The sequence below is a fragment of the Esox lucius genome, chromosome 3 (assembly GCF_011004845.1).
Source record: "Esox lucius isolate fEsoLuc1 chromosome 3, fEsoLuc1.pri, whole genome shotgun sequence".
In the NCBI taxonomy this organism is placed as follows: domain Eukaryota; kingdom Metazoa; phylum Chordata; class Actinopteri; order Esociformes; family Esocidae; genus Esox; species Esox lucius.
The window spans coordinates 18310336-18334294 of record NC_047571.1 but is presented as its reverse complement, the minus strand read 5'-3'; the positions used below and the strand labels follow the sequence as shown (position 1 = coordinate 18334294).

Sequence of the window (23959 nt, the reverse complement as noted above, 5' to 3'; positions counted from 1 at the left end):
AGGACTTGAGGAAAGGTGGAGACTACATGATAACAGCAAAGCAAGAGACAGTTGCAACAGGCCAAAGAAAGTTACATCAGAATAAAACAACTTGAAGATCTTCTAAACAAATACAGCTTAAACACAGCCAACAGCAACCTGTAGGCTTACATGAAAATACAGCAATGGATACAAGCCTTCAAAAGAAACCGGGTTAATTTCTACCATGACGGACATGAGGAGATGTTCATTGTTTGTGTGGTTATAACTTCAGTAGTTATAGAATATTATCAACAGAAAAAGGATGACAGAACGGAGGTAAAGCAGAGAACGAAGGTTGAAAGAATGGCATGCTTTAGGATATACATACCCTGCTTGGCTACAATCTCGATAGGGCAGGACAGAAAATACACTATACAAGGATCTTCTGCCACTGATTAGGACTACCCTATAAGAACATAAAAATAAAATAAAATATCAAAAACAAAATGCTCATTAGAAATTGACTATGTGAAAGAGGCATTCAGATCTACTAGATTACGTTAGCATAAAACAATCACGTTTTTAATTTAATATCGTTTTAATGAGAGTTGTGGAGTATTTAGTAGTCAGTGGTTAAAATTTCAAATTCGGCTAGCAGCCATATCTTGCATTGAAGACAAAAAATACAATACTATTTACATAATGTTTTAATCAATCCTGAAAATGTGGTTAGCAAAACAGAAAAATAGCCTTTTCAATGATTTACACAACTTCTTTGGAGTTCTGACCTACTTAAATATCAATATCATAGGTAGAAGGTGAGTCAAGGCCATGCAGTTCCACTGCAAGCCTACCAGGCACACTAATAATCCAGGCACCAATAAACAAATACCACAACAAGAGCAGCAGAGGTTGAACATATAAAGCACAACAGTTGATTTCCAAATTCAACCACATGAACAAAGAAAAAAATTGCTTTATCAAAAACTACACAGACCATTGTCTTGTAACATCAGAATCCTGTACTGATTTTTATTCCCGATTAAATTGGACAAGTACACCCAAGAGTAAAAAAATGTAGGTGTGTAGAAAATAAAACCAACTCTATAAAACAGCATCCAGAATAAAAATCTATTAAATAATCTGTGCAATCTAGTGCCATGGAAATAGCAACTTTCAGCAAACCGCCATACCGTCTAATTACAGTGAGGGAAAAAAGTATTTGAGCCCATGCTGATTTTGTAAGTTTGCCCACTGACAAAGAAATGATCAGTCTATAATTTTAATGGTAGGTTTAAGTGAGAGACAGAAAAAAAAAAAAAAAAATCCAGAAAAACACGTCAACAATTTTTATTTGCATTTTAATGAGTGAAATAAGTATTCGACCCCTCTGCAAAACATTACTTAGTACTTGGTGGAAAAACTCTTGTTGGCAATCACAGAGGTCAGACGTTTCTTGTAGTTGGCCACCAGGTTTGGACACATCTCAGGAGGAATTTTGTCCCACTCCTCTTTGCAGATCTTCTCCAAGTCATTAAGGTTTCGAGGCTGACATTTGTCAGCTCGAACCTTCAGCTCCCTCCACAGATTTGCTATGGGATTAAGGTCTGGAGGCTAGGCCACTCCAGGACCTTAATGTGCTTCTTCTTGAACCACTCCTTTGTTGCCTTGGCTGTGTGTTTTGGGTCATTGTCATGCTGGAATACCCATCCACGACCCATTTTCAATGCCCTGGCTGAGGGAAGGAGGTTCTCACCCAAGATTTGACAGTACGTGGCCACGTCCATTGTCCCTTTGATGCAGTGAAGTTGTCCTGTCCCCTTAGCAGAAAAACACCCCCAAAGCATAATGTTTCCACCTCCATGTTTCACGGTGGGGATGGTGTTCTTGGCAGCATTCCTGCTCCTCCAAACACGGCGAGTTGAGTTGGTGCCAAAGAGCTTGATTTTTGGTCTCATCTGACCACAACACTTTCACCCAGTTCTCCTCTGAATCATTCAGATATTCACTGACAAACTCCAGACTGCTTCTTGAGCGGGGGACATTGCGGGCGCTGCAGGATTTCAGTCTTTCAAGGCATAGTGTGTTACAAATAGTTTTCTTGGTGACTATGGTCCAGCTGCCTTGAGATCATTAACAAGATCCTTCCGTGTAGTTCTGGGCTGATTCCCCAACGTTCTCATGATCATTGCAACTCTATGAGGTGAGATCTTGCATGGAGCCCCAGAACGAGGGAGATTGACAGTCCTTTTGTGTTGGTGTGTTGGTGTTGGTGCGAATAATCGCACCAACTGTTGTTACCTTCTCACCAAGCTGCTTGGCGATGGTCTTGTAGCCCATTCCAGCCTTGTGTAGGTCTACAATCTCTGACTGATAATTTCTTTGTCAGTGGGCAAATGTACAAAATCAGCAGGGGATCATAAAACATTTCCCCCTCTCTGTACATACTGACCATTACTGAGAAATGTTACTACCTCATAGCTATATATAACTGTGTTATTGAAAATCTATCATACATCAGTGTGCCCACATTAATCATTGTAAAAGATGTCTGCCTACATCTCTTCAGTACTCTGGAATTTCTAAGTGAACATAATTTTTAATAAAAGTGATAAAGTGGTACGGTCTTTAATGTATAGCTTTAAAATTTAAATATGCAACACAAGATCAATTCAATCTGAGATCTTTTCAGTAAAAACCTACTGGAGTCCCAAAGAAACAGATAAGCATTCAGATTAATCAAAAGTAAATTTCTTGATACTTCTTATAACTAACATTTGAGTAATCCGATGTACATACAGACTGCTTGGACTGTTCTCATTCATACCTTCCGTTGCGCATATCATGCTGCCTCATGTTCTTGATGAAGTGGACCTTCTTGAAGCTCTTTGGTCGGGGTGAACCTGAGAGGGTTCTGCATCTAAAACAGAGATAAGATAAATTTAAAACAAGCAGATTCATTGGGGTCCATAAGCCATAATTTAACATATTTTCACAACTACACAAATCTTACAAGACGGAGGCTAAACCCAAACAATACATTACAGCAGCAGTTGTTAGCACCATCATCACCACCAACCAACAGGACAAAAAACGCATTCACAAGTGAAACTGGAATGAAACGTCAATCTACTTAACCATGTACTGGGCTAAAGTTGTTGAATTGTCAAGAACACCTTAGAATGAAAAAACAAACAAACAAACGCTACTGGTGATGTGCAGAGTTATAGGTTTTGTGACAGTTGTTGCCATGTAGTACCTGCGTAGTGGGGCGTTCTCCTCGATGTCTTCCAGTGTCTCCAACGAGGAGCGCTGAGAAATGAGCCTCCGTCTGTGGAGAAGGCAGGAGGCACAGGGAGAAAAGTGGTTAGGCAAAAGGGTAAAGAAAATTGCCATTGCTAAAATGCTGGTCACAGGTATGGAGTTAACAGGCAACGCATGTGTCTGCCAACCAGCTCTATCTATCCCTAGAAGAGGAAGACTGAGAACAATAAGCATTAGTCCAAATTGTAATTCATTTTGCATTGCAAGATTTCTGTGAAATGTGATTGCTAAATTTGGTCATTCATTATGCCGTCTAAAATCCTGAGCTTACCCAAACCGAGAAAAAAAAATGTGGTGATGTAATAAAAAAATAAAAGGACATTGCACTCTTAATCATGGGATTTTGGAAATAAGCCTAAAGGTCAATAGAGTAAGGTTGCTTGTTGTAATAAACACTAAACTCAACAGGAATAGTATGAACCACATCATCCCTGAATATCTATAGGCAAAAACAATCCTCCATAAAGACAGTTTTATACTATTGAAAAGGGGATATTTGTACATTTGAGATTTGGCCTCTAAATTCGCAACCCCTCCAAACTGAAGAGGCGCACGGAGCTGCCACGACGAGCACACAAGGAAAAATGTGGGTAACTGTGTCCGAGTCAAATTTTAAGAAGCTTCTTTGGCTGTGTGCAGTACTGTCTCTTCAGACAGTGGCTTTTTAACAAAGCAGTGCTGTAATGACTGAATCAAATAGACACTTGTGTTCTACATTCAGCCCGGCAGCATGTGTGTGAGATCACTGCATAAAATGGTCAGAACGTTGTAGAGACAGGCACTGGTTTAGTTGGTTAAGAGGATAAAGGCATTGGCTGGTTCTGAAAGCATTGTCATGTAACACTGTTTTCTCTCAGACAGGCTTTTCTTTCAAACCTAGTTGCATGACTTAATAGCCATGAAAAAGAACGACTAGCTTATTGCCAGAGAATCAGCTGCCAGCTTCAGAAGCAAGCAGCCAGGGACACAAAACATGTGAGATTTAACTTATTCAGGTACTCAATATTTTATTTTCTACTTTTAAGGAAATAACAGATCCATCTCATGAATGGACTTTACTTCCAGGTAGAAGAAACTGAGTACTGTAACAAAACATTCCATTCAGGGTGAATGGACATCCAGAATGTTTGTCTTTTACAGGGTTACTGTGATAGTCCTGCCCAGTAGACACCGCCACACCAATGTAAAAAATGGGCCTGAACCGTAACAGCCCCTACCCCAAGCATGATGGTGCCAAGCCATGTGGAGTCATGAAGAAAATTAATTTATTTCACATCATGATATTGAATCACTCCTGACGTTCAATGTATCAGTAGGTATGCTTGCTGAAGGCACATCTTTAGAAATGCAAAGGACACCAAAACGGCTTTAAAAGTTGCAGCCCGACTGTACATAGGTAGCTTAAAAATACATGTTTATGCTTTGAATACTTTACAAAAAAAAAATATATATATATATATAACTGTATAGACTAGACTGTAATAGGTTCTTTGTATACAATCATAACATTTATACTTTTTGAAATACAACAAGTCTATAGACTATTGGAAGTATTTAGATTCACCAGTGCTGTAATTTCTTTAAAGAACAAATAAAAATTCCTGCTGTGTTTTTTCTGTTATTGATTATGGCAACAATATTTAGGCTACATCTAGTAGGTGTCAAAAGCAACTTAAATGTGACAAAGGTTTGATGCTTTTGACAATAGGTTTTAGTTGCGTGATCAAACATCTAACTAACGGTATTTTTCAGTGGCAGTGCTGATCTCTAACGGTCTGTGGTATTGGTTATATAACACACCATCAGTAATCACTGCAGCTGTTTATCCCATTTTGGTGAGAAATGGGCACATACTCTATCTAGTCTTCAACTGTTGAAGCTGGAAATTACTGCACTAAACTGTCAATAGAACAGGTAATTAGGGATGCTCCAAAATGAAGAAAATTTACATCTTCCTAACTTAAGACTTGTTCCTCAAAATAAAAGAGAATTCCCCTTTGACAACATATTTGACAACATATTCAGCCATTAAAAAACAAATAATAGAAATTGTATACCAGACTGAGAAGGTTTTGGGAAAAGTATTTCTGTCAATGCACAACTTATCATTAGCAAGCAAAGGCACAATCAACTGTTCTCACCACACAGAAGCTGGAAGCTTGCACTTTATTATAGTAAGACTTGTTTGTTGTTTATCATGAAAAATTGCATTAACCATCTGAATTGTCACTCACTAGGTCAGTCAGTCACTCGGTCAGTCAGTCACTCGGTCAGTCAGTCAGTCATTCGGTCAGTCAGTCAGTCATTCGGTCAGTCAGTCAGTCGGTCAGTCGGTCAGTCAGTCGGTCAGTCATTCGGTCAGTCAGTCGGTCAGTCAGTCAGTCGGTCAGTCAGTCACTCGGTCAGTCAGTCAGTCAGTCAGTCAGTCAGTCAGTCAGTCAGTCAGTCACTCAGTCAGTCACTCAGTCAGTCACTCAGTCAGTCACTCAGTCAGTCACTCAGTCAGTCACTCACAGACATTCGCTCTTCTTGGCTGTCTCCGCTCACGCGGTCTGGCAAAAAGCCAAAAATAATACACTAACACAAAGCTTTTGAAAACCCATTACTTTCACAATCACTTCTACCACCACTATTATATACACAATCAATGATTAGCCTAGCAAGCAGACAACATTAGGTCCTGGGCATAACATTAGCGTCTGTCATACCCAGAGAAGGTGGCACAAATTGTATCAATGTCATTCACAAATGGCTAATAAGCTGTTAAAACGGACACTGGCAAAGGCCAAACAGTTTATAGGTGCTATGTGGTGGAGGTAAACTTAAGAAACGTTAGTCAGTTTAACACAATGCTTAACGGTGTCTAGCGAAATATTCAAAGTTTGCGTGATGTTAAAGCATGACAAAATGATCCAACGTCGAGACACTCTACCGACATCATAGGCGTGTAGCTCCGTGGTGTAGTCATTGGTTAAAATCACAGCCTCTTATGTGGAAGACCCGGATTAGAACCAGGGCAACAATGTTCATCACTAAACTGCAGACCGGCTGAACTAGGCTTGCCGGGTTCCTTTTCTGGTTACATAATGATGATGAAATGTGAAAAAACGAGAAGCCGTAGATTGAAGTCCATCCCCCCACGTGTCCGAATAGGCTAAAAACACACTTTTTGTAGACGCTATTGAATTTTAATATCGTTATAAAAAATGCTACTTTGGAAAAACAAATCAATTTCATTGATACATTGAAAAGTGTGGATTGTAGTTCACCTTCACCTGATCAAGGACCAATATTTTTCGTTGTCCTAAATTAGTTGGTTTTGATGGGTGAATATGAATGTCCATTTTAAACTAACTTTACCTCGCTTTGTCAGAACGGAATTGAGTGAATGTTTGTAAATATTTTAACGGAGCTATTGAAATGAAATTCTGAAACTTTTTTCATTTTGACAAAATAAAGGGTGTGCATTGTTCCTCACCCTCAACTGATCAAGAATCTGTACTTTTTATAATCATGGCATTTCTATTGTTGGAGCTATTGAAATGAAGATGTTCCATCAAATTTTGAAACTTCAGATTTTGAAAAATAAATGGTGTGCATTGTTCCTCACCCTCCCCTGATCAAGAATATGTACTTTTCATAGTTATTGAATACTTTTTGTAAGAGCTAGTGAAACGAGAAAATTGAAGATGGCTGCATGTGTACACACTTCGAACTCTCCCACAACCAGCACCGGCCAGAGATCGCTTCCTTTTCGGTTTCGGTTCTGATACACAGGGTAGTTCTCTGTGGCTCGCTAACTTTATGCTCGTTTAAAATATGGGTAAATAAGGGCTGTGCAACATCGTATACACTTTTGTAATCAAAATTATACCAATATTGGATTACATGAATACTTCGTTAAATAGCTTTTGAGATTTGAAGAGCCGAATGTCCAATCTATAACTAACTTCACCGCAGTATTATTTGTAGCATTTAAATCTCTATACCGCACATATCAGCCTCTTCTCTATTTATAAATGCATCAAAATAAACAATGCATAGCTATATGGAAAGGGCTGGCAACAAAGCAATGCAAAGAAAACCCAATTGGCGGATTTTGTGTGACGGAGGCGTAAGGCGGTTTAGAGTGCAGAAACCAAACTAGGGGTCGCGACCACATGCGGGTCACCTGATATGAAAATGTGGTCGGGGAAGAATGTTTTAAAATTGACTCATAGCCTCAAATAAAAAAAATATGATTATATAATTTTTCTTCACATGGCTGGGGTCGCAATCATTTTTAGATATTGAAAAGGAGTTTGGCAACCCCTGAGTTTAGCAAATAGCATAGATCTGGTTTGCTTAGTTAACTAGCTTTTTTTAGACTCCATCATCCAATAAACTCAATGTTATGTGTTGATAAATACTGTCCTCTCGTTCTATAGCAGAGTTTAACGGCCATTAAGCCATTGTTCATGGGAACTACACCCTAATCTTTCACGCGTTATGTTGTATCGGTTGTTTTTAAAAACATGTATTTCGGTTAACCTAATACTATTAGAATATGAACACTTTTCAGATAGTAATATTTTGTCAAATGCACATCCCTAGTGTACGGTTCATAAAAATTTGAAAGCGAGATTGTTTACTCTATTAATGTTTATTTTAACATTATTTAACCAGGAAAGTTTACTAATAAACAATTCTTAATTTCAGTAATGACCTGGGGGTAATGTTACAGAGAAGGAGCAACTAGAGTAAACTGTCTTGATCAGGGACAGAACAATATAGGGGATTAGAACCAGGGACATTTCGGTCACTAGTCAAATGCCCTGACCACTATGCCACCTTGCCACTCCAAGAAATATAAAAATATATCAATGTTTAGGACACATTATTAAAATTTTTTCAGCAAAGACATTGGTTAAAAGCTAGGAATTACATTTAGATTGAGAACATGACAAATGTTATACATCTCCAATTTACTTTTGAAATCCAGATCTGGTCTGTTAAGTCTGCTTTGCACGTCTGTTGTTCTGAAACTCTGTGATCGAGGATTGGAAGAATAAGAGTATGTCAGAGCTAAATTCAAAATGTACATTTGTCATTTAGCTGGCGTCCTTCGACTTGGTCCCCTGTAGGAATCAAACCCACAACCTCTGGCATTGAAAACGCCATGCTCTACCAAGAGAACTACACAAGACCGCAAATCTACAACAATGCAGATTTTCTTTGACAGTTAGCTAGTATAACAGGCTGACTATGCATGTAGGTTGTTGGTTGCACAGAGCAGAGCAGCTATAAAATGTCTCCACTATGCCTCTGCACCTTCATCCTGGATTACAGCTAGACTAAATCAGTCAGCTAAGCAAATACAACGCTCATTTAGTTACAAACATAGCAATGACCATGAGCTTGTTCCAAGTCCTGAAAGTCAATCTATTGCAATGATAAATGATTCGGTTCTTTCCATTACAGATTGCCTACTGTGCAATCTCTATTTTTGGATTGAGGACAAACATTTTATTATTCTAAAGCAACTTTAAATTTTATTATATATTTATTTGGCTCAATATTAGGTTTTTCTTTTGCAGACAGTACAGAATTAATGAAGAGCTCTCTAAAAATCCAGTGGCCATGAAAACTAGTGTACAAAACAACCCTCGCCAGGCCTGGGAAGAGATGGCGGAGTTGAGAGGCAGAGTACGGGGTCCAACTGTGGGGTTTGTCATGGTCTCTTTAGGGCCCGGGTGCCTTCTACACTGAACCTGTCTGGCCTTCCATAGGTTTGGACTCGGATTGTTTTGTTGTGTCAGCACAGTCTAACATATTATGCCAATTTGCACGTTTCTAGGAGTTGTTTGTTTAGTGTCTGGGTATGGTTGAGCAAGCATTTAAAAAAAAGTGTGTGTGTGGTGGAGGGGGGGGGTTGTTGAAATGATAATATTGAAGGTACAAACAGTATGTTGATGGTTTTACCTGATCTGCACCCCACAGTTCAGCAGAACCCTAAGACAATCAAAGACAGGCCAGCCAGGATGTGGTTTTTGGCAATGGACAGTTTTCACATCAGTGTAAACAATAGAAAACCAAGACCACTCATTAACTTAAAACAACTCCAGCTAATAATGATTAACGACAGTAAGGTTAGATTTGGATCAACAGAATCTCTTACTAAAAAAACAAATATCCATGTGTAACCTGAATGTTGCTTGTTGTATTTAGGTTTAAGCAGAAACCAGCGGTTGAAAACATTACAGTACTTCCCTGCCCATGTTTCTGTACAAAGCTAATGTACAGGACTGGAGAAATGTAACCTCTAAATTTCCTATAGATGCAAAGACAGACCATACATGAAATCATTATAAAGTAGTTGAAACATATCTTGAGACTGTAGAGTGTTTCTGATCATTTAAACATTTTGGGTTCTGACTGGTTAAAACAAGTAAAAGATGCACTTATGAGTTTATGAGTTTCTCTAGAATAAATGGATAACTATCATTCATTTGCGGTTACAAAAATTGACGTAGCAACTAGCAACTAGATTGGCCCTTTAGTGCACCATCAGTGCTCCAGATGACATTTTTTCACATGTAGGCCAATGGCAGCCTGCCATGAACACGGTCTTCTCATTCCATTTTTGAAAGAAAGAGTGGAAGTAAATCTAATATTTTAGAGCTCTACTCCTACTTCTCCAAAAATGTTACTATTTTTTAATGTAATTTAGGGTTAGGAACAGCGCAAAGAACATTGTGGAACTTGACCTACTGCTTTTGTAAGGAGTTCTATTTTGGAAGAAATTACTATAATGTTATCTACTCTCATCTCTTATCTCATGAGAGTGAGAGATGAGAGCTATCTATCTTAACGCAGGCATTCCAGGATTCTGTGAATTCAATGCAAAAAGCAGCCAATCAGCGCAAAGTATGGAAAAGTGTCCACAATTTAGAACAATCACCAGAATTTTAAAGCAAAAAATACCTATTATTTTATCACATAAAAAACGATGACCTTGTTGCTCTGCACTTTGTGTAACGTTGTGCTGGAACATAGTGTCAACAATAAACAAACAGTCACTCAGCAAAACATGCAAAAAGAATGTCTGAGCAGCAAACCAGCTGCACAGCAACTACAAATCACCATGACCGAAGTTATAGCAGGGAACACTATGGCAAGTGCTAAAAGAGTTGAGGTGAGAGGTTTAACCAGATTTTCAATTAGGCTGAGCTATACAACCACACAGAAGGGAAACTCACACAGTACAAGATGGATGGACAGCATTCAATTAAGTTCATCCAAGAACTGTGGGTGTTTGATCCACGTAACATTTATGGATGAAATAGTGTCCAGCCACAAGGCCATTCCAGGCTTCAGCAAGGTACCAAGAGATGAAATGAATGCCTAGGTAAGTTGGGTAGAAGGTTTGGATGTCTTATGGGATTGCCTTCAAGAGACTCCCTGTGCTGAGCACCCTTGCCAAACGTTACAAAGATGCAGTATCAAACTCTGCAGATGCTAAGAGAAGTTTGAATTCTCCAGCTGTCAGTCTCTGACAAAAATCTATGAGCCTTGGTTTTCAAACAAATCAAATGAGCAATTGGAATAGAAGAGGACATGGAGAAGGAAATAGACAATTACATTGAGATGCAGGCCTAAAACAGCCAGGGCTGTACCCCGTGTTGCACTTTTATTGCTAAATGTATTGCATAACCCCAGAGAAGCTACAACCAAAATCAAGCATTTTTGACTGCACGAAAAACACATTGTGAAGTCCTGGTGGGACTTGTAAAAAATTGCAAGTAACACCTATAGCTGCTTTGCTGCTTGTGCTTGCAGTTCATGCAAGGAAAACCTGCACAAGTATACGGTTTAATAATGTGCTTGTGCCGACCAAGACTTCAATGAACAACAATCTCTTAACCAAAATGATATGACTTTGTCAGACAAAACTGCAAATGACCAAGCCATTTTATTGGTTTATGCAATGTGACTTCCCTGCTATGGCTCATATAGTCTCCCTGTAGTAGACTTCTGTTCACAACAACAGAACTTCTGAAGAGTAAAATGTTAACACTGGGAGACTTTGGAATGTATCCTTTCATTAACTTAATTAGAAAGTGTCAATCAACATCCCATTTCTAGGAATTAGATTCTGTGGTATTGCCAGATATTGGTATTATTTAAAACTGGTTGAAACCAATGGGTGCCTCTGACACAACATTAACTGACAACCTTAGCAGCAAGACAATTGTCTTAAACAATTGTCTTTTGCATTGTAATGTAAAGTAATTAATTACCCTAGTTAGATCATTGCAGCTTATGCAGACCCAGGTATCATCTGCATTCATTAGGTTCAGTGAACAATGAACAAGGGGATGGTTTAAAGTAGTTCTATGCTCTGGTCTCTGAGTATCTTTTGGCAAATGATTTGAAGATTTTGGCCTAAGGCTTTCTGGTTGGAGGCAGGAAAGGAATCCAAGAGCGATGGGGGGAATGTGTGTGTGTGGGGGGTGGTCTCAGAAAGACTAGAATAAGACTGTGTGCGTGTGTTGGCGTTGCCCTTGGGAGGGGAAGTCAGGGATGGAAAAGAGAGAGGACAGCCTGGCAGTGCAGCAGGCCTGGGCATCCTGCCTTTGCTTTCCCAGCTGGGTCCTCTGTACCTGGCCACGTTTCCAACAAGCTGCTGCCCTGGTAAAACAGACCAGCCACTGTGTTGGATGCCTATTTATGATGTGTCTGTGGGTCTACCAACAGGTTGCTGTAGTTACTTTTCAACAGTGTAAAATTCCATTTACACTCTGTCCCTAACCACGGCTGACGTGAGGAGAGTTTTTAAAGTGAACCCTTGGAAGTCACCAGGCCAGATGGCATTACAGGCTGTGTCCTCAGGGGGTGCGCTGACCAACTCCATATCCAACCTTCCCCTGTCTGTCCACCATCATGAAGTGCTTCGAGCAGCTAGTCAGAACTCACATTTGCTCCACCTTTCCTGACACCTTGGACCCCTTTCAGTTTGCATACCGCCCCAATAAATCTACGGACAATGCCATCGTCCTGACGACACACACCGCCCTCTCCCACCTGGAAAAAGGCAACACCTGGAAAAAGGCTATGGACTACAGCTCTGCTTTCAACACTATTGTGTCCGCCAAGCTTGTTCCTAAGCTCAGGACCCTGGGACTTAACACCTCCCTCTGCAATTGGATCCTGGACTTCCTGACTGGCAGACCCTAGGTGGTGACCCCAGGCAGACCCCAACGGGCAAACCTCACCTAATCTACACTCAGTCCCCTCCTGTACTCCCTGTTCACACATGACTGCGTGGCCACACACAGCTCCAACATCCTCAAATTCACGAATGACACTACCATCCTGGGTCTCATCACCGACATCGATGACACCACTTACAGAGAGAAGGTAAGGAACCTGGCTACATGGTGCCAGGACAACAACCTCTCTCTCTCTCAACGACTGTAAGACTGAAGAGTTGACATGGACTTCAGGAAGTGGCGGGGGGGGGGGGCAATTATAAAAAAATGGAAGAGGTTCAAGATGACGGTCAATCTCCCTCGGTCTGGGGCTCCATGCAAGATCTCACCTCGTGGGGCATCAATGATCATGAGGAAGGTGAGGGATCAGCCCAGAACTACACGGCAGGACCTGGTCAATGACCTGAAGAGAGCTGGGACCACAGTCTCAAAGAAAACCATTGGTAACACACTACGCCGTCATGGATTAAAATACTGCAGCGCACACAAGGTCCCCCTGCTCAAGCCAGCACATGTCCAGGCCCATCTGAAGTTTGCCAATGACCATCTGGATGATCCAGAGGGGGAATGGGAGAAAATCATGTGGTCTGATGAGACAAAAATTGAGCTTTTTGGTTTAAACTCCACTCGCCGTGTTTGGAGGAAGAAGGATGAGTAGAACCCCAAGATCACCAACCCAACCGTGAAGCATGGAGGTGGAAACATCATTCTTTGGGGGCGCTTTTCTGCAAAGGGGACAGGACGACTGCACCGTATTGAGGGGAGGATGGATGGGGCCATGTATCACAAGATCTTGGCCTAAAACCTCCTTCCCTCAGTAAGAGCATTGAAGATGGGTCGTGGCTGAGTCTTCCAGCATGACAACAACCCGAAACACACAGCCAGGGCAACTAAGGAGTAAGAAACTTCAAGGTCCTGGAGTGGCCTAGCATCATTGACTGCCATCTCCCCTCCGTGCAAAGCATCTACTATACACAATGCCTGAGGAAAGTACGGAACATCAAAGATCACAGCCACCCAGGCTATGGTCTGTCCACACTGCTGCCATCTGGCAAATGCTACCGGAGCACGCACTTCCAGACTTACAAACAGTTATTTCCCTCAGGCTATAAAGGCTCCTCAATCAGCAACACTGATCCATGATCATACTGATCACACACAAACATTCCAGATGCTCTGATGTCCTTTTAGGTACTTTTAATGGGCATTAGAATATTCCTTTGCATGTACCATTCATAAGCATATTACACTCATTTATCTATAAAACTCAATGTTTCTACCAATCTGTTCATACTCCAACCCACTCTTTCAAAATTTATGCTAGTTTACAATTTCTATGTATACTACTGCCATACCTGCCATATCTACAATATTCAACACAACTACAGATATTTCTGCTAGTTTACAGTACTCTTCTTCAACTGCTGCTATGTACAGTATTATGTATATTATTGCTTTATCCTCTTCCTACAGTTTTTCTTCTTAACTTCTCACTACGTAGTTGTAGTGTGCTATGCCACCATTCATAAGCGTTCAGTAATACTACCCAGATTGCTGCTAGTGTACAGTACTTTTTTTTTAAAACTGCTGCAAGTGTTTGTTGTATATTGTTGCTTTATTTTATGAATATTTTCTGTCTAGCTATATTTTTGCTTATGTACTCTTCTTCTTAATCTCTCACTACGTAGTTGTCAGCTATAAGAATGTAAAATTTAGTCATTAATACCTTCTAGACAAATAAATTGCAATAAACTAATTAATTAAACTTTGTCGTGGTGAAGAAAGAGCTAAGCCGCAAGGCGAAGCTCTCAATTTACCGGTCAATCTACGTTCCTACTCTCAACTATGGTCATGAGCTTTGGGTCATGACCGAAAGGACAAGATCCCGGATACAGGCGGCCGAAATGAGCTTTCTCCGCAGGGTGGCTGGGCGATCCCTTAGAGATAGGGTGAGAAGCTCGGTCACCCGGGAGGAGCTCAGAGTAGAGCCGCTGCTCCTCCACATCGAGAGGGGTCAGCTGAGGTGGCTTGGGCATCTGTTTCGGATGCCTCCGGAACGCCTTCCTGGGAAGGTGTTCCGGTCCCGTCCCACCGGGAGGAGACCCCGGGGAAGACCTAGGACACGCTGGAGGGACTATGTCTCCCGGCTGGCCTGGGAACGCCTCAGTGTCCCCCCGGAAGAGCTGGAGGAAGTGTCTGGGGAGAGGGAAGTCTGGGCATCCCTGCTTAGACTGCTGCCCCCGCGACCCGGCCCCGGATAAGCGGAAGAAGATGGTATGGTATGGTAATTAATTAAACTTTGTATCAAATACACTGGGGAGGGGACAGAGACAATCCCACATTTAAAGTGCTACACATGGACTTTCCTCCAAGTGAGAGATCCATTCAAAACAAAATGTCCCTTCCCTCCTCCATGTGACTTCTGTTTGACTTCATTCTATTTAGCCTATATCCATTAGTTAAAAAGATGTACAATCATTTTTGGTATTTAAAATATATTTCAAAGCAGTGTCAAATTTCACAACCAGAAAACTGTGATGTCTTCATTGCCGTTAGTCTTGGCCACAAAATTAAAACAGTATTCACATTTCTCACACCAGCAATGGCGTTGTGGCAATGAGGCAACACCATAAATCACTAAATGGCGCAAAAAATGTGGTGAGCTGAAAGAAAATTGGTTTAAAAATGTTTTAACCTTGGTGGGTCCAGGCCATGTACTCCTGCTGCATAGAATCCATTTCATCTCACTGCAATTTGGACACTTCTCTCTCAAATGTTATGACTAATAAAGCAGAAAAGTTTATATCTATAATGATAATCCTAAAACAAACCTATTAAAACAGTTGTTTTAAGCCAGATGTACTTAATTAAACATGGCTTCAGGACAAGTTTTCTGGAGAAGTCAGGCAAATGTCAGTTAGAAGTCAGAAATTTCACCAAATGCTCCATGAATGGGTTGTCCTGTGAAGTCTGGCAGTTAAATTGCCACAGATGAGAGATTGTGGGCAAAAGGTGGGGAGTGTCTCCATCGTACTGTGATCTAATAAGAGTGTAGTGGATCGGACAGCATTTCCTGGCACAGTGAGAAAAAGAGAAGACTGTTACTAACAGCACTACTGCTGTGGAGAGAATGCTGACCTCAAGCCAGTCTCCCAGACAATTCCTTGTCAGCTCATTAACACTGCTTTCAGGCAACAGCAAAATCACAACTTACCAGAAGAGAACACTTAACCATTGAGACATCCAAACCCAACAAACTGCATTCTATTGTGCCGAAATGCTACATTTTGAGGGAAAAACAGTAGAACAATACCAAGAAAAAAAAACAGGCAGAAAACATCTCAATGTGATTGATAGAACTATATAATCAAATCAGCTTTGGGAAGATTGGAAAAAAATGTAACATGTAGCTAGCTTTTAAAATGGAGAAGTTAAATAAACCACTTCTCCAGCGAATGCAGAGCTTTAACAAAACAGCTATAATTCCTGCACATACACATTTTAGATTGTGGACCTATACTAAACTTGTACTTCAATCACTGATCGTTGACATTTGCACATTTTAACGTCAAGAAATGTAATAATGATTTAAAGAAATATGTGATTCTCAACTTGGACACCAACAAACTGAATGCTGCGGTTAAAATAACATACTGAATGAACAGTAAACAGGCACTGCTCTGCTGTAAAAGTCCACAAGCACACGTAGCCCATAATATTTGAAATGCACTTGAGATTAACGATTTGTCACTTCAAACACACAACTCATGTAATGAAACCTAACAATAACGAGCTCCCTAAAAAGCTGAAATTGGAAGACTGTGGCAAAAGTTTACATAAAAAATGTGCCAACAATGGAGCATAAACAACATTGTAAACCAAACCAAACCAATACATTATTCCCGTTGTCATACATTTTTCTAACTTGGACGTAGTTAATATAACAGTTGATAGGTGTATCTTTTTTAGTTTTAGTTTATCTGTTTTTCTTATTTTCAACTTGCTTTGGCCATGTAAAGAAATGTTTGCCATGCAAATAAAGCACGAATTGAAAATGTAATTGGGGGCAAGAGAGTGCCAGTCTCAGATTTTTTGCTCTGGGTCTAATCTAAAACAGAGGCTTTAATTCCATACTGTACATCCATGGTGTTTGGGAGTGTTGGGTTACAGGATGTTTACAGACCAGGACAAGTTGGAAGGTCTTGGCCAGCTTTTGAAAGATATCCAATGGGATGAACAACAGGCCTACCTGGCCAGCATTAGCTCAATATATATTGCTCAAAACAATTAAGGAAACACTTAAATCACACATCGGGTCGCGATGAACAAAATATATTAAAGACGAAAATCTTGACTGTACATTGTGCAATTTGTTGAAAACAAAATGATGAAACAACGGTCAATGGAAACCAAAATCTGCAACCAAATGAGGGCTGGATTCAAACTCACACCAAAAATCTAAGTAAACAATTGAAATCACAGGCAGTTCCAACTTCATGCCAGGCAACTCAATCTGACTCAGGCTCCTCCTGTTCCTCCTCGCACAAACGAGCAGATACCGGTCCTGCTGCTGTGTTGATGACCTTCTACAGCCCTGTCCAGCTCTCCTTGTTTAACGGCTTGTCTCCTGGTATCTCCTCCATCCTCTTCCTACTGTACTGGGAAACACTGCCAACCTTCTTGCAACGGCACATATGAATGTGCCATCCTGGAGGAGCTGGACTGCCTCTGCAACCTGAATGGGCTGCAGGTACCACCTCATGCTACCAGTAGTGACAAAGAAACTAGCAAAACTCCAGTCCACCTGTTGTCACCTTCATTTGCACCAAAACAGGTGACATTTATTCACAATCCCTTATGCTTCCTAACTGGATTGGTATCCCTAAAGTTTAATTGACTTGGTGTTATACTGTAATGATTACGGGCTCCCATAATTTTTTTAACAGTGTATATATAACCAAAAAACAATAGGCTGTACATCAGTTAGCACTCGATAAATGTGCATGTAAGATAAAAGGTAGATAACTATCAATCAAATTTCAGCCAGATTTGTTTATAAAGCCTTTTTACATCAGCAGTTGTCACAAAGTGCTTTTACAAAACACCCAGCCTGATAACTAGTACTCAAGATAAATTTGACGTAATTGTCTTTGAAAGGAACTAGGTTATAGCTTGCATAACACAATCTTATCTACAGTATGTAGGATACAGTGCATGCATGACCCATTCAGTTTTTCCACATTTTGTTACATTACAGCCTCAAGGATCTCTGTGTATTTTGCTCTGTTCATCTATCCCTTGATCTCAACTAGTCTTACAGTCCCTGACACTGAAAAACATCCCCACAGCATTATGCTGCCACCACCAGTTTCACTGTAGGGTTGGTATTTACCAGGTGATGAGCATTGCCTGTTTTCCTCCAGCTGTGTTACGTGGCATTCCAGCCAAAGAGTTCAATCTTGATTTCATCAGACCATTGAATCAAGTGTCCTTTAAGTGCCTTCTGGGAAACTTCCACATTGCTGTCTTTTATTGAAGAACAGCTTCAGTCCGGCCACTCCTACTATAAAGGCCTGATTGGGGGAGTGCTGTAGAGATGTTACTTTCTGAAAGCACTGTATATACAGTTTCTATACATACAGATTCTCACATTATTTCTTGTAGATCCTCTCAAGCTGTCAGATTGGATGGAGTGCATCTGTGAACAGCAATCTTCAGGTCTCCCCACAAATGTTCAAGTCTGGCTTTTGACAGGGCCTCAAGTCTGGTCTTTGGCTGGGCCTCAAAGACATTCACAGACTTGTCCCAAAGCCACTTGCTCCCACCACCATGCTTCATCATGGGGATGGTTTTAACCAGGTTATGAGTGGGACCATGCTTTGCCAGACACTTTTGATGAGCAGATGACTATGCGTACTAACATTCAAAAGTTCAGGTCACATCGAAATGTCCTTGTTTTAAAAAGAAAAGCTATGTTTTTTCCATTAGAATTACATCAAATTGATCAGAAATACAGTGTAGACCTTGTTAATGTTGTAAACTACTGTAGCTGGAAACGGCAGACTTTTTATGGAATAACTACATTGGTGTACTGAGGCCCATTATCAGCCACCATCTGTCCTGTGTTCCAATGGCACGTTGTTTTTGCTAAAAACAAGTTTCATTTTAAAAGGCTAATTGAGCTTTACAAAACCCTTTTGCAATGATGTTAGCACAGCGGAAAACATTTGTGCTGATTAAAGAAACAATAAAACGGGGCTCCTGTAGACCAGTTGAGTATCTGGAGCATCAGCAATTGTGGATTCAATTACAGGCTCAAAATGTCCAGAAACAAAGGACTTCCTTCTGAATCTCACCAGCCACTTCATGTTTTAAGAAATGAAGACTATTCCATGCAAAAAATGTAAACTGAAGATATTGTACAATGCTGTGTACTACAGAGCAAACTGGGTCTAACCAAAATAGAAAGATGAGTGGGAAGCCCCAGTGCACCACTGAGCAAGAGGGTAAATACATTAGTGTCTAGTTTGAGAAACAGACACGCCTCACATTTCTAACCTTGTCAATTACTATATATCCAATTCATTTTGCTATATTTCCTATTCAAACTAATTTAATGTATATTTTCATGGAAAACAAGGACATTTCTAAGTGTCCCCAAACTTTTGAACAGTAGTGTATATTGTATACTTTGTGTGAAACAGTGAAAGTAATTATGTACACATACCCTCAAATAAAAGCTTTGATCTATACTTCAAGCCATAGGAGCTGTTTGGTTTCAAGTAAAAAAATTGTACAGTATAAGAGCATAGAGCAAAAAGTCAAAATAAAATATTTACACTGTCTGAAAAACTAAGCATCTTTTTCTGACTGTCTTTTTATAAGGATGTCTTTACAAATACATTGAGCAGCTTTAGTACAAAATGTGATAGGAGGACACGGTTTCTAATGAAAGAGAAACACATTTGGTGGCATAAGAAAGACCATCATGAAGATAACACTTAGCATACTGTAACTGACTGTAGCAATATAACTGTGTCAATAGCCGTAATGTTGACACTGCTGGATTGCAATACTGTAGCATATGACATGATGCATAATTTGTGAGCATGCTGTGTAAACATTGCCTGTTGCCTTTTATGCCAGTAGCCTACAAGTCAGGAGCAAAGACAAAGCCAACTATTTTTTTTCCTTGTATAATATTTTTGGGGCCCCTCAAAGTTTTGTATGTGTTGCTGTAATGTTTGAGGGAAATTCTTTTTGGACAAATCTGTAAAACCCTAGTTGCCGCATATTGACATTATAGCTCAAATAGTATACATGTATATATATATAACGCTCCGGTATACTGCACTTTTTTCTTTCCTTTCCAATATTATATATATTCACATATTCACACAGCTGTGACTTGTGTGCCGCGGTTAATTTGCAATGTACAAATGATCGTAATAATATTCTGAACCCACCACCAAACAACAGTTCAAAAATTGACCCGGTTGAATTTGTATGCCTACCCCTGCAGTCCAGAATTCCCAATATGGGTACCTCATTGATACATTTAACAGTCAATGCAGACTCCATCACTTCATTAAGTGAACACTACAATGATATAGATATCTTCAGTTACCTTGATCTTTGCAGGTCCAGTACGGAGTTGGCTATTTGTCCTCCCTCCAGACAGCAGCCCTGGGAAGCCTGTCTGGAAAATGCAGCAGGCAAAACTCCCTGAGTGTAGGTCTGAAGCCTGCCTCTAGTCGCAGCTGGTACTGCAGAGAAGGGCGAACTGAAAATCGACGGGCCGAAAGCATCCCCTTCCGGATCTGTACATACTGGAGCTGCAGCGGCCGGTCCGATCCCAAAACGGGCGTTAGCAATCAGAGCCTGGTTTGCAATAGCAAGCGCCTGGGCGGCAGTGGGGGTCGCGGCTCCAGCGCCAATGCCAGCCGCGTACAAGGGACGCTCTGATGCAGAAACCAGGCTCTGTCTAGTCCTGGCCTCAACGGAATTATCCTCTTCGATCTGATTGTTGGCATCATCCTGCACAGGTCGACCATCCAAAGATATGTTACTGAGAAAAGAGAGAGCAGCTTGTCTCCTACGAGGGTCAATACGTTTCCGCGTATGCTCGATACTGGAATGCTTAATTTGAAGCGTGGTTGTGGATGTATTGCTTCTCATGGCAGCCGCCATGGTCCGCTTCCAGCGATTCGAAGCGGCGAGCAGTGGTTTTGTCAAGATGACATTAAAAGTGTGTAAGGCGTGCTGATGTAGGCACCAAATGTAAAAGTCTTGTCTTTTAAATGCAAGCGTTAAACTGTCTAAAAACAGGATGGTCACGTGTGTTGAGCTTGTAGCAGCAGAGGGAAAATGAACCAATAGTCTTTCAGTGATAGGCTACATGTGAAAGGGTTGTTTTTTTTTTCTTTTCCTTGTGCCTCCCCTTCGGACTACTTTAGACATTAGAGCTGCGTTCATAACGTTGTGGGAACTGATACTTTACTACGTACAATTGGGGAAAAATCCACCTGAACAGGCAACAACTGTATAACAAATGGTAAACACGTTAATGAACCCTGAACTCCCTCCAAATATGGTGGATAGCTATCCATCCACTGCAAATGATAACCTCTTCCCTCCAAAAAGTAAATAAACGGATTGTGTTTTTAAAATAAATACTGCTATCAGCCGTTAAAATAATAAAGTAATAATAAAAAACCTGAGGGATATTGCTGAAAAAATGTCATCCCTCAAATCTCTAGACATGGGACTATGGATTCAAGGGCTCATTATTCACGTGTTTTTCTGTAAACATTGGAAACACTTTATATTTTGTATTCAGATGGGACAACAGCTGAGTTCATCTCACAGTTGTAATTTATATTCCTTAAAAATCTATTAATTCAATAATTTTATTATTGAATTATTTAAATGTATACCCTTAAAATGACCTCAAATAGCACTGTTGAGCTAGGGTTTTGTGGCCACCTGGCTACACTGTGACAATAGGAACACTTCTAAAACCACAAAACAGTGTTTTAGTAGAAATAGAAATAGTCCTTGAATTTGAAGTCACACACATTGTAGATGCTGAATGGAAGGTTAGGACATGTAATATCTACAGATGTGGCTAAAGTATTGGCACCACTGTACTTTCTTCAAATAACTGACACTGTCTCTAAAAATAAGTAGACATTTTCTCCACAATTATTTATTCAATTTGTTAATATTACAGAATGTATTTTATTATGTTTAAAATCCCAAATCCTTAAAAATAAACAGAAATGGCATTTTACAAAATTATTGTCACACTTTTGAGGAATTTTCAGATGTCTTGGCAAATTTCAGTCTGGCTTTCTTAGGTCTCTCTCTCAGCAGTGGACCTCCTACCATGCAACCTCCTTTTACTGTGTTGGCGAAAGATGGTGCAAGTTCAAACTATCATTTCCACTGCAGGCACCAATAATAGGGTGCCAGTATCTTTGTACTGTGTAGTATATTGTTTTTAAATATATATTTTCAGCCATATTTCTGCTTCATAAGACAAAGACATTGAAAAGAGGCAAGAGTTTTGGCTGAGAGAACAGTAGACCAGATTTGAACAAATGCTGCAGCGATGCACCCAAAGCAATGACTTAGCACGCTAGACTACCCTTGTTCACAGGACATCAGAAATGTCATTTAAAGTGAAAAAATACGAGAATTGAGCTTGTTATGTAAACCCATCCATTGGGTTTAAGAAGCGACACCTGCTGTAGCAACATTTGTTGAATATGCCTGCTCAATTGTTTAATTGGATGGGAAAGGTGCAATTCTTACTGCAGGAAATCTGAATCCTGGGAGAAATCAATCATTCTCACCAGATCAGTCTCATCATAGGTTTTTATGAAGGGCATTTTTTCATAACCTTAATAATTCACTCTGCAAAGTGAAAATTACCAACTATTGCTTCAGATTTATACATCGAGTGTGCCATCTGTCTCTGTCTATCTGTTATTATCATTATTATGCCTTTAGGCACATTTGCAAGTCCACTGAGGAAATCTCCATATGAAATCAATCTTTTTTTGTTGGAAGTCCCACACTGTTGACTACATTAAAATAGCAAAAGTCTCCATTGGTGCTGCCAATGCCAAAATGGCATTTTGGCCTCTATGTTCCTCTATCATTCTCTATGAGCCACAGAGTTGGTGCATATCAGATTACTTTTGCAAAGCAAAAAATCTTGCCCGCTCTTATAAGGAATAAGCTGAGGTGCATTTAGTTTGATTTAACTTTTGCTTAGTTTAAGTTTGTACTGAACACGTTTCCCCAAAAGTTCTTCTACATATTTGAACTGACTTGAAATGTTTTACTTAACTCCTGTTTTGTGGGTGTGGTGGCGTGTGGCTTAAAATAATAGCAGCGTTTGCCCAAAAGTAGCTGATTCCTGATAGAAGTAGACAAGTTAAAGTAGTAGGAGGTGCTATGCACTCACAAAATGTTCTTGAAATACGAGATGGGCAGACATAACATTTGTCTCAGTTATTGAAGATGAAGTGAATTATATCAAATCTATTGGCCAAATTTCTTTAAATAAAATTCACAAGGTTTTATTTTTTATTTACCTTTATTTATTCTGGCAAGTTATTAAGAACAATTTATCTTTTACAATAAAGGACTGTATATAAAAGAAACATAAACAAAAAACATAAAAAACAGCTGTTTTCACCAAAAATACAAAATAATTCACAATATAAAAACATAATGTTGTAATGCCTAAATTAATTTACAGCTACAAGGCTTTCAAGTCTGAACTGATTTCAGCGCTTATTACACTTAAATGGGTCAAGATAAGTGCAGGCAGTTTTACCTAATTCGGAGGCTACACTTAGTGTATCTAGTACAAACAAATGGTGTGTTCATGTGTTCATTGTTTTTACTAATAATGTGAGTTTGCTAAAACACCATATAAATACAAATAAATGAGCATTCATCGGATCTCACATAGAGAGGCCAATCTTTCATTGTCATACAATTTACAATGATGAGTTCCAAAACCATTCCCAAATATACAGTGGGAATATACAGTGGGGACTGAAACACCACAAAAAGACTGTAACTGTGAAGTAACTAAATCATGACTTAATGTGTGGAGCGTGGACAAATTGCATTGGTGAAAAGTATGTCGTAAGTATGGTGGTGAGTCGAAGCTGACCAACAAGGATAGACGGACACTTAACAGAATATTTGCTCAGTGCCTCGAAAACATCCACAGAATTGAATCAGCACCTCTGGGATACAGTCTAAGTCACAGTCTCAACAAAAGTTGCATGTCATGAACTTCACAAAGATGGAATTTATGTCAGGGCTGGCATTCGAAACCGTTTGTATCCAAGGTCAACGCACAACACCTGTACCCCTGAGCAATGGAAAATAGTGATATG

General features: G+C 40.0%; 1 protein-coding gene across 4 annotated transcripts in view; it reads right to left on the bottom strand.

Moving 5' to 3' along the window:
* The window catches only part of cables1 (Cdk5 and Abl enzyme substrate 1), a 28654-nt gene extending 7546 nt beyond the window's left edge, over positions 1-21108 (bottom strand). The window contains exons 1-5 of one of the 4 annotated variants that reach the window (XM_020045570.3): positions 20164-20250; positions 15474-15609; positions 3221-3292; positions 2789-2881; positions 350-427 (exon numbers count right to left, since the gene is read on the bottom strand). In XM_020045570.3, coding sequence (XP_019901129.1) covers positions 350-427; positions 2789-2817 — 107 coding nt within the window. In that variant the 5' untranslated portion in view covers positions 2818-2881; positions 3221-3292; positions 15474-15609; positions 20164-20250. Of the gene's footprint in view, positions 1-349; positions 428-2788; positions 2882-3220; positions 3293-6221; positions 6316-15473; positions 15610-20163 lie in introns of those variants that run through there. The other 3 variants (XM_010886590.4, XM_020045569.3, XM_020045568.3) reach the window with 3 other exon arrangements.
* Between the last annotated feature and the right edge of the window lie 2851 nt (positions 21109-23959).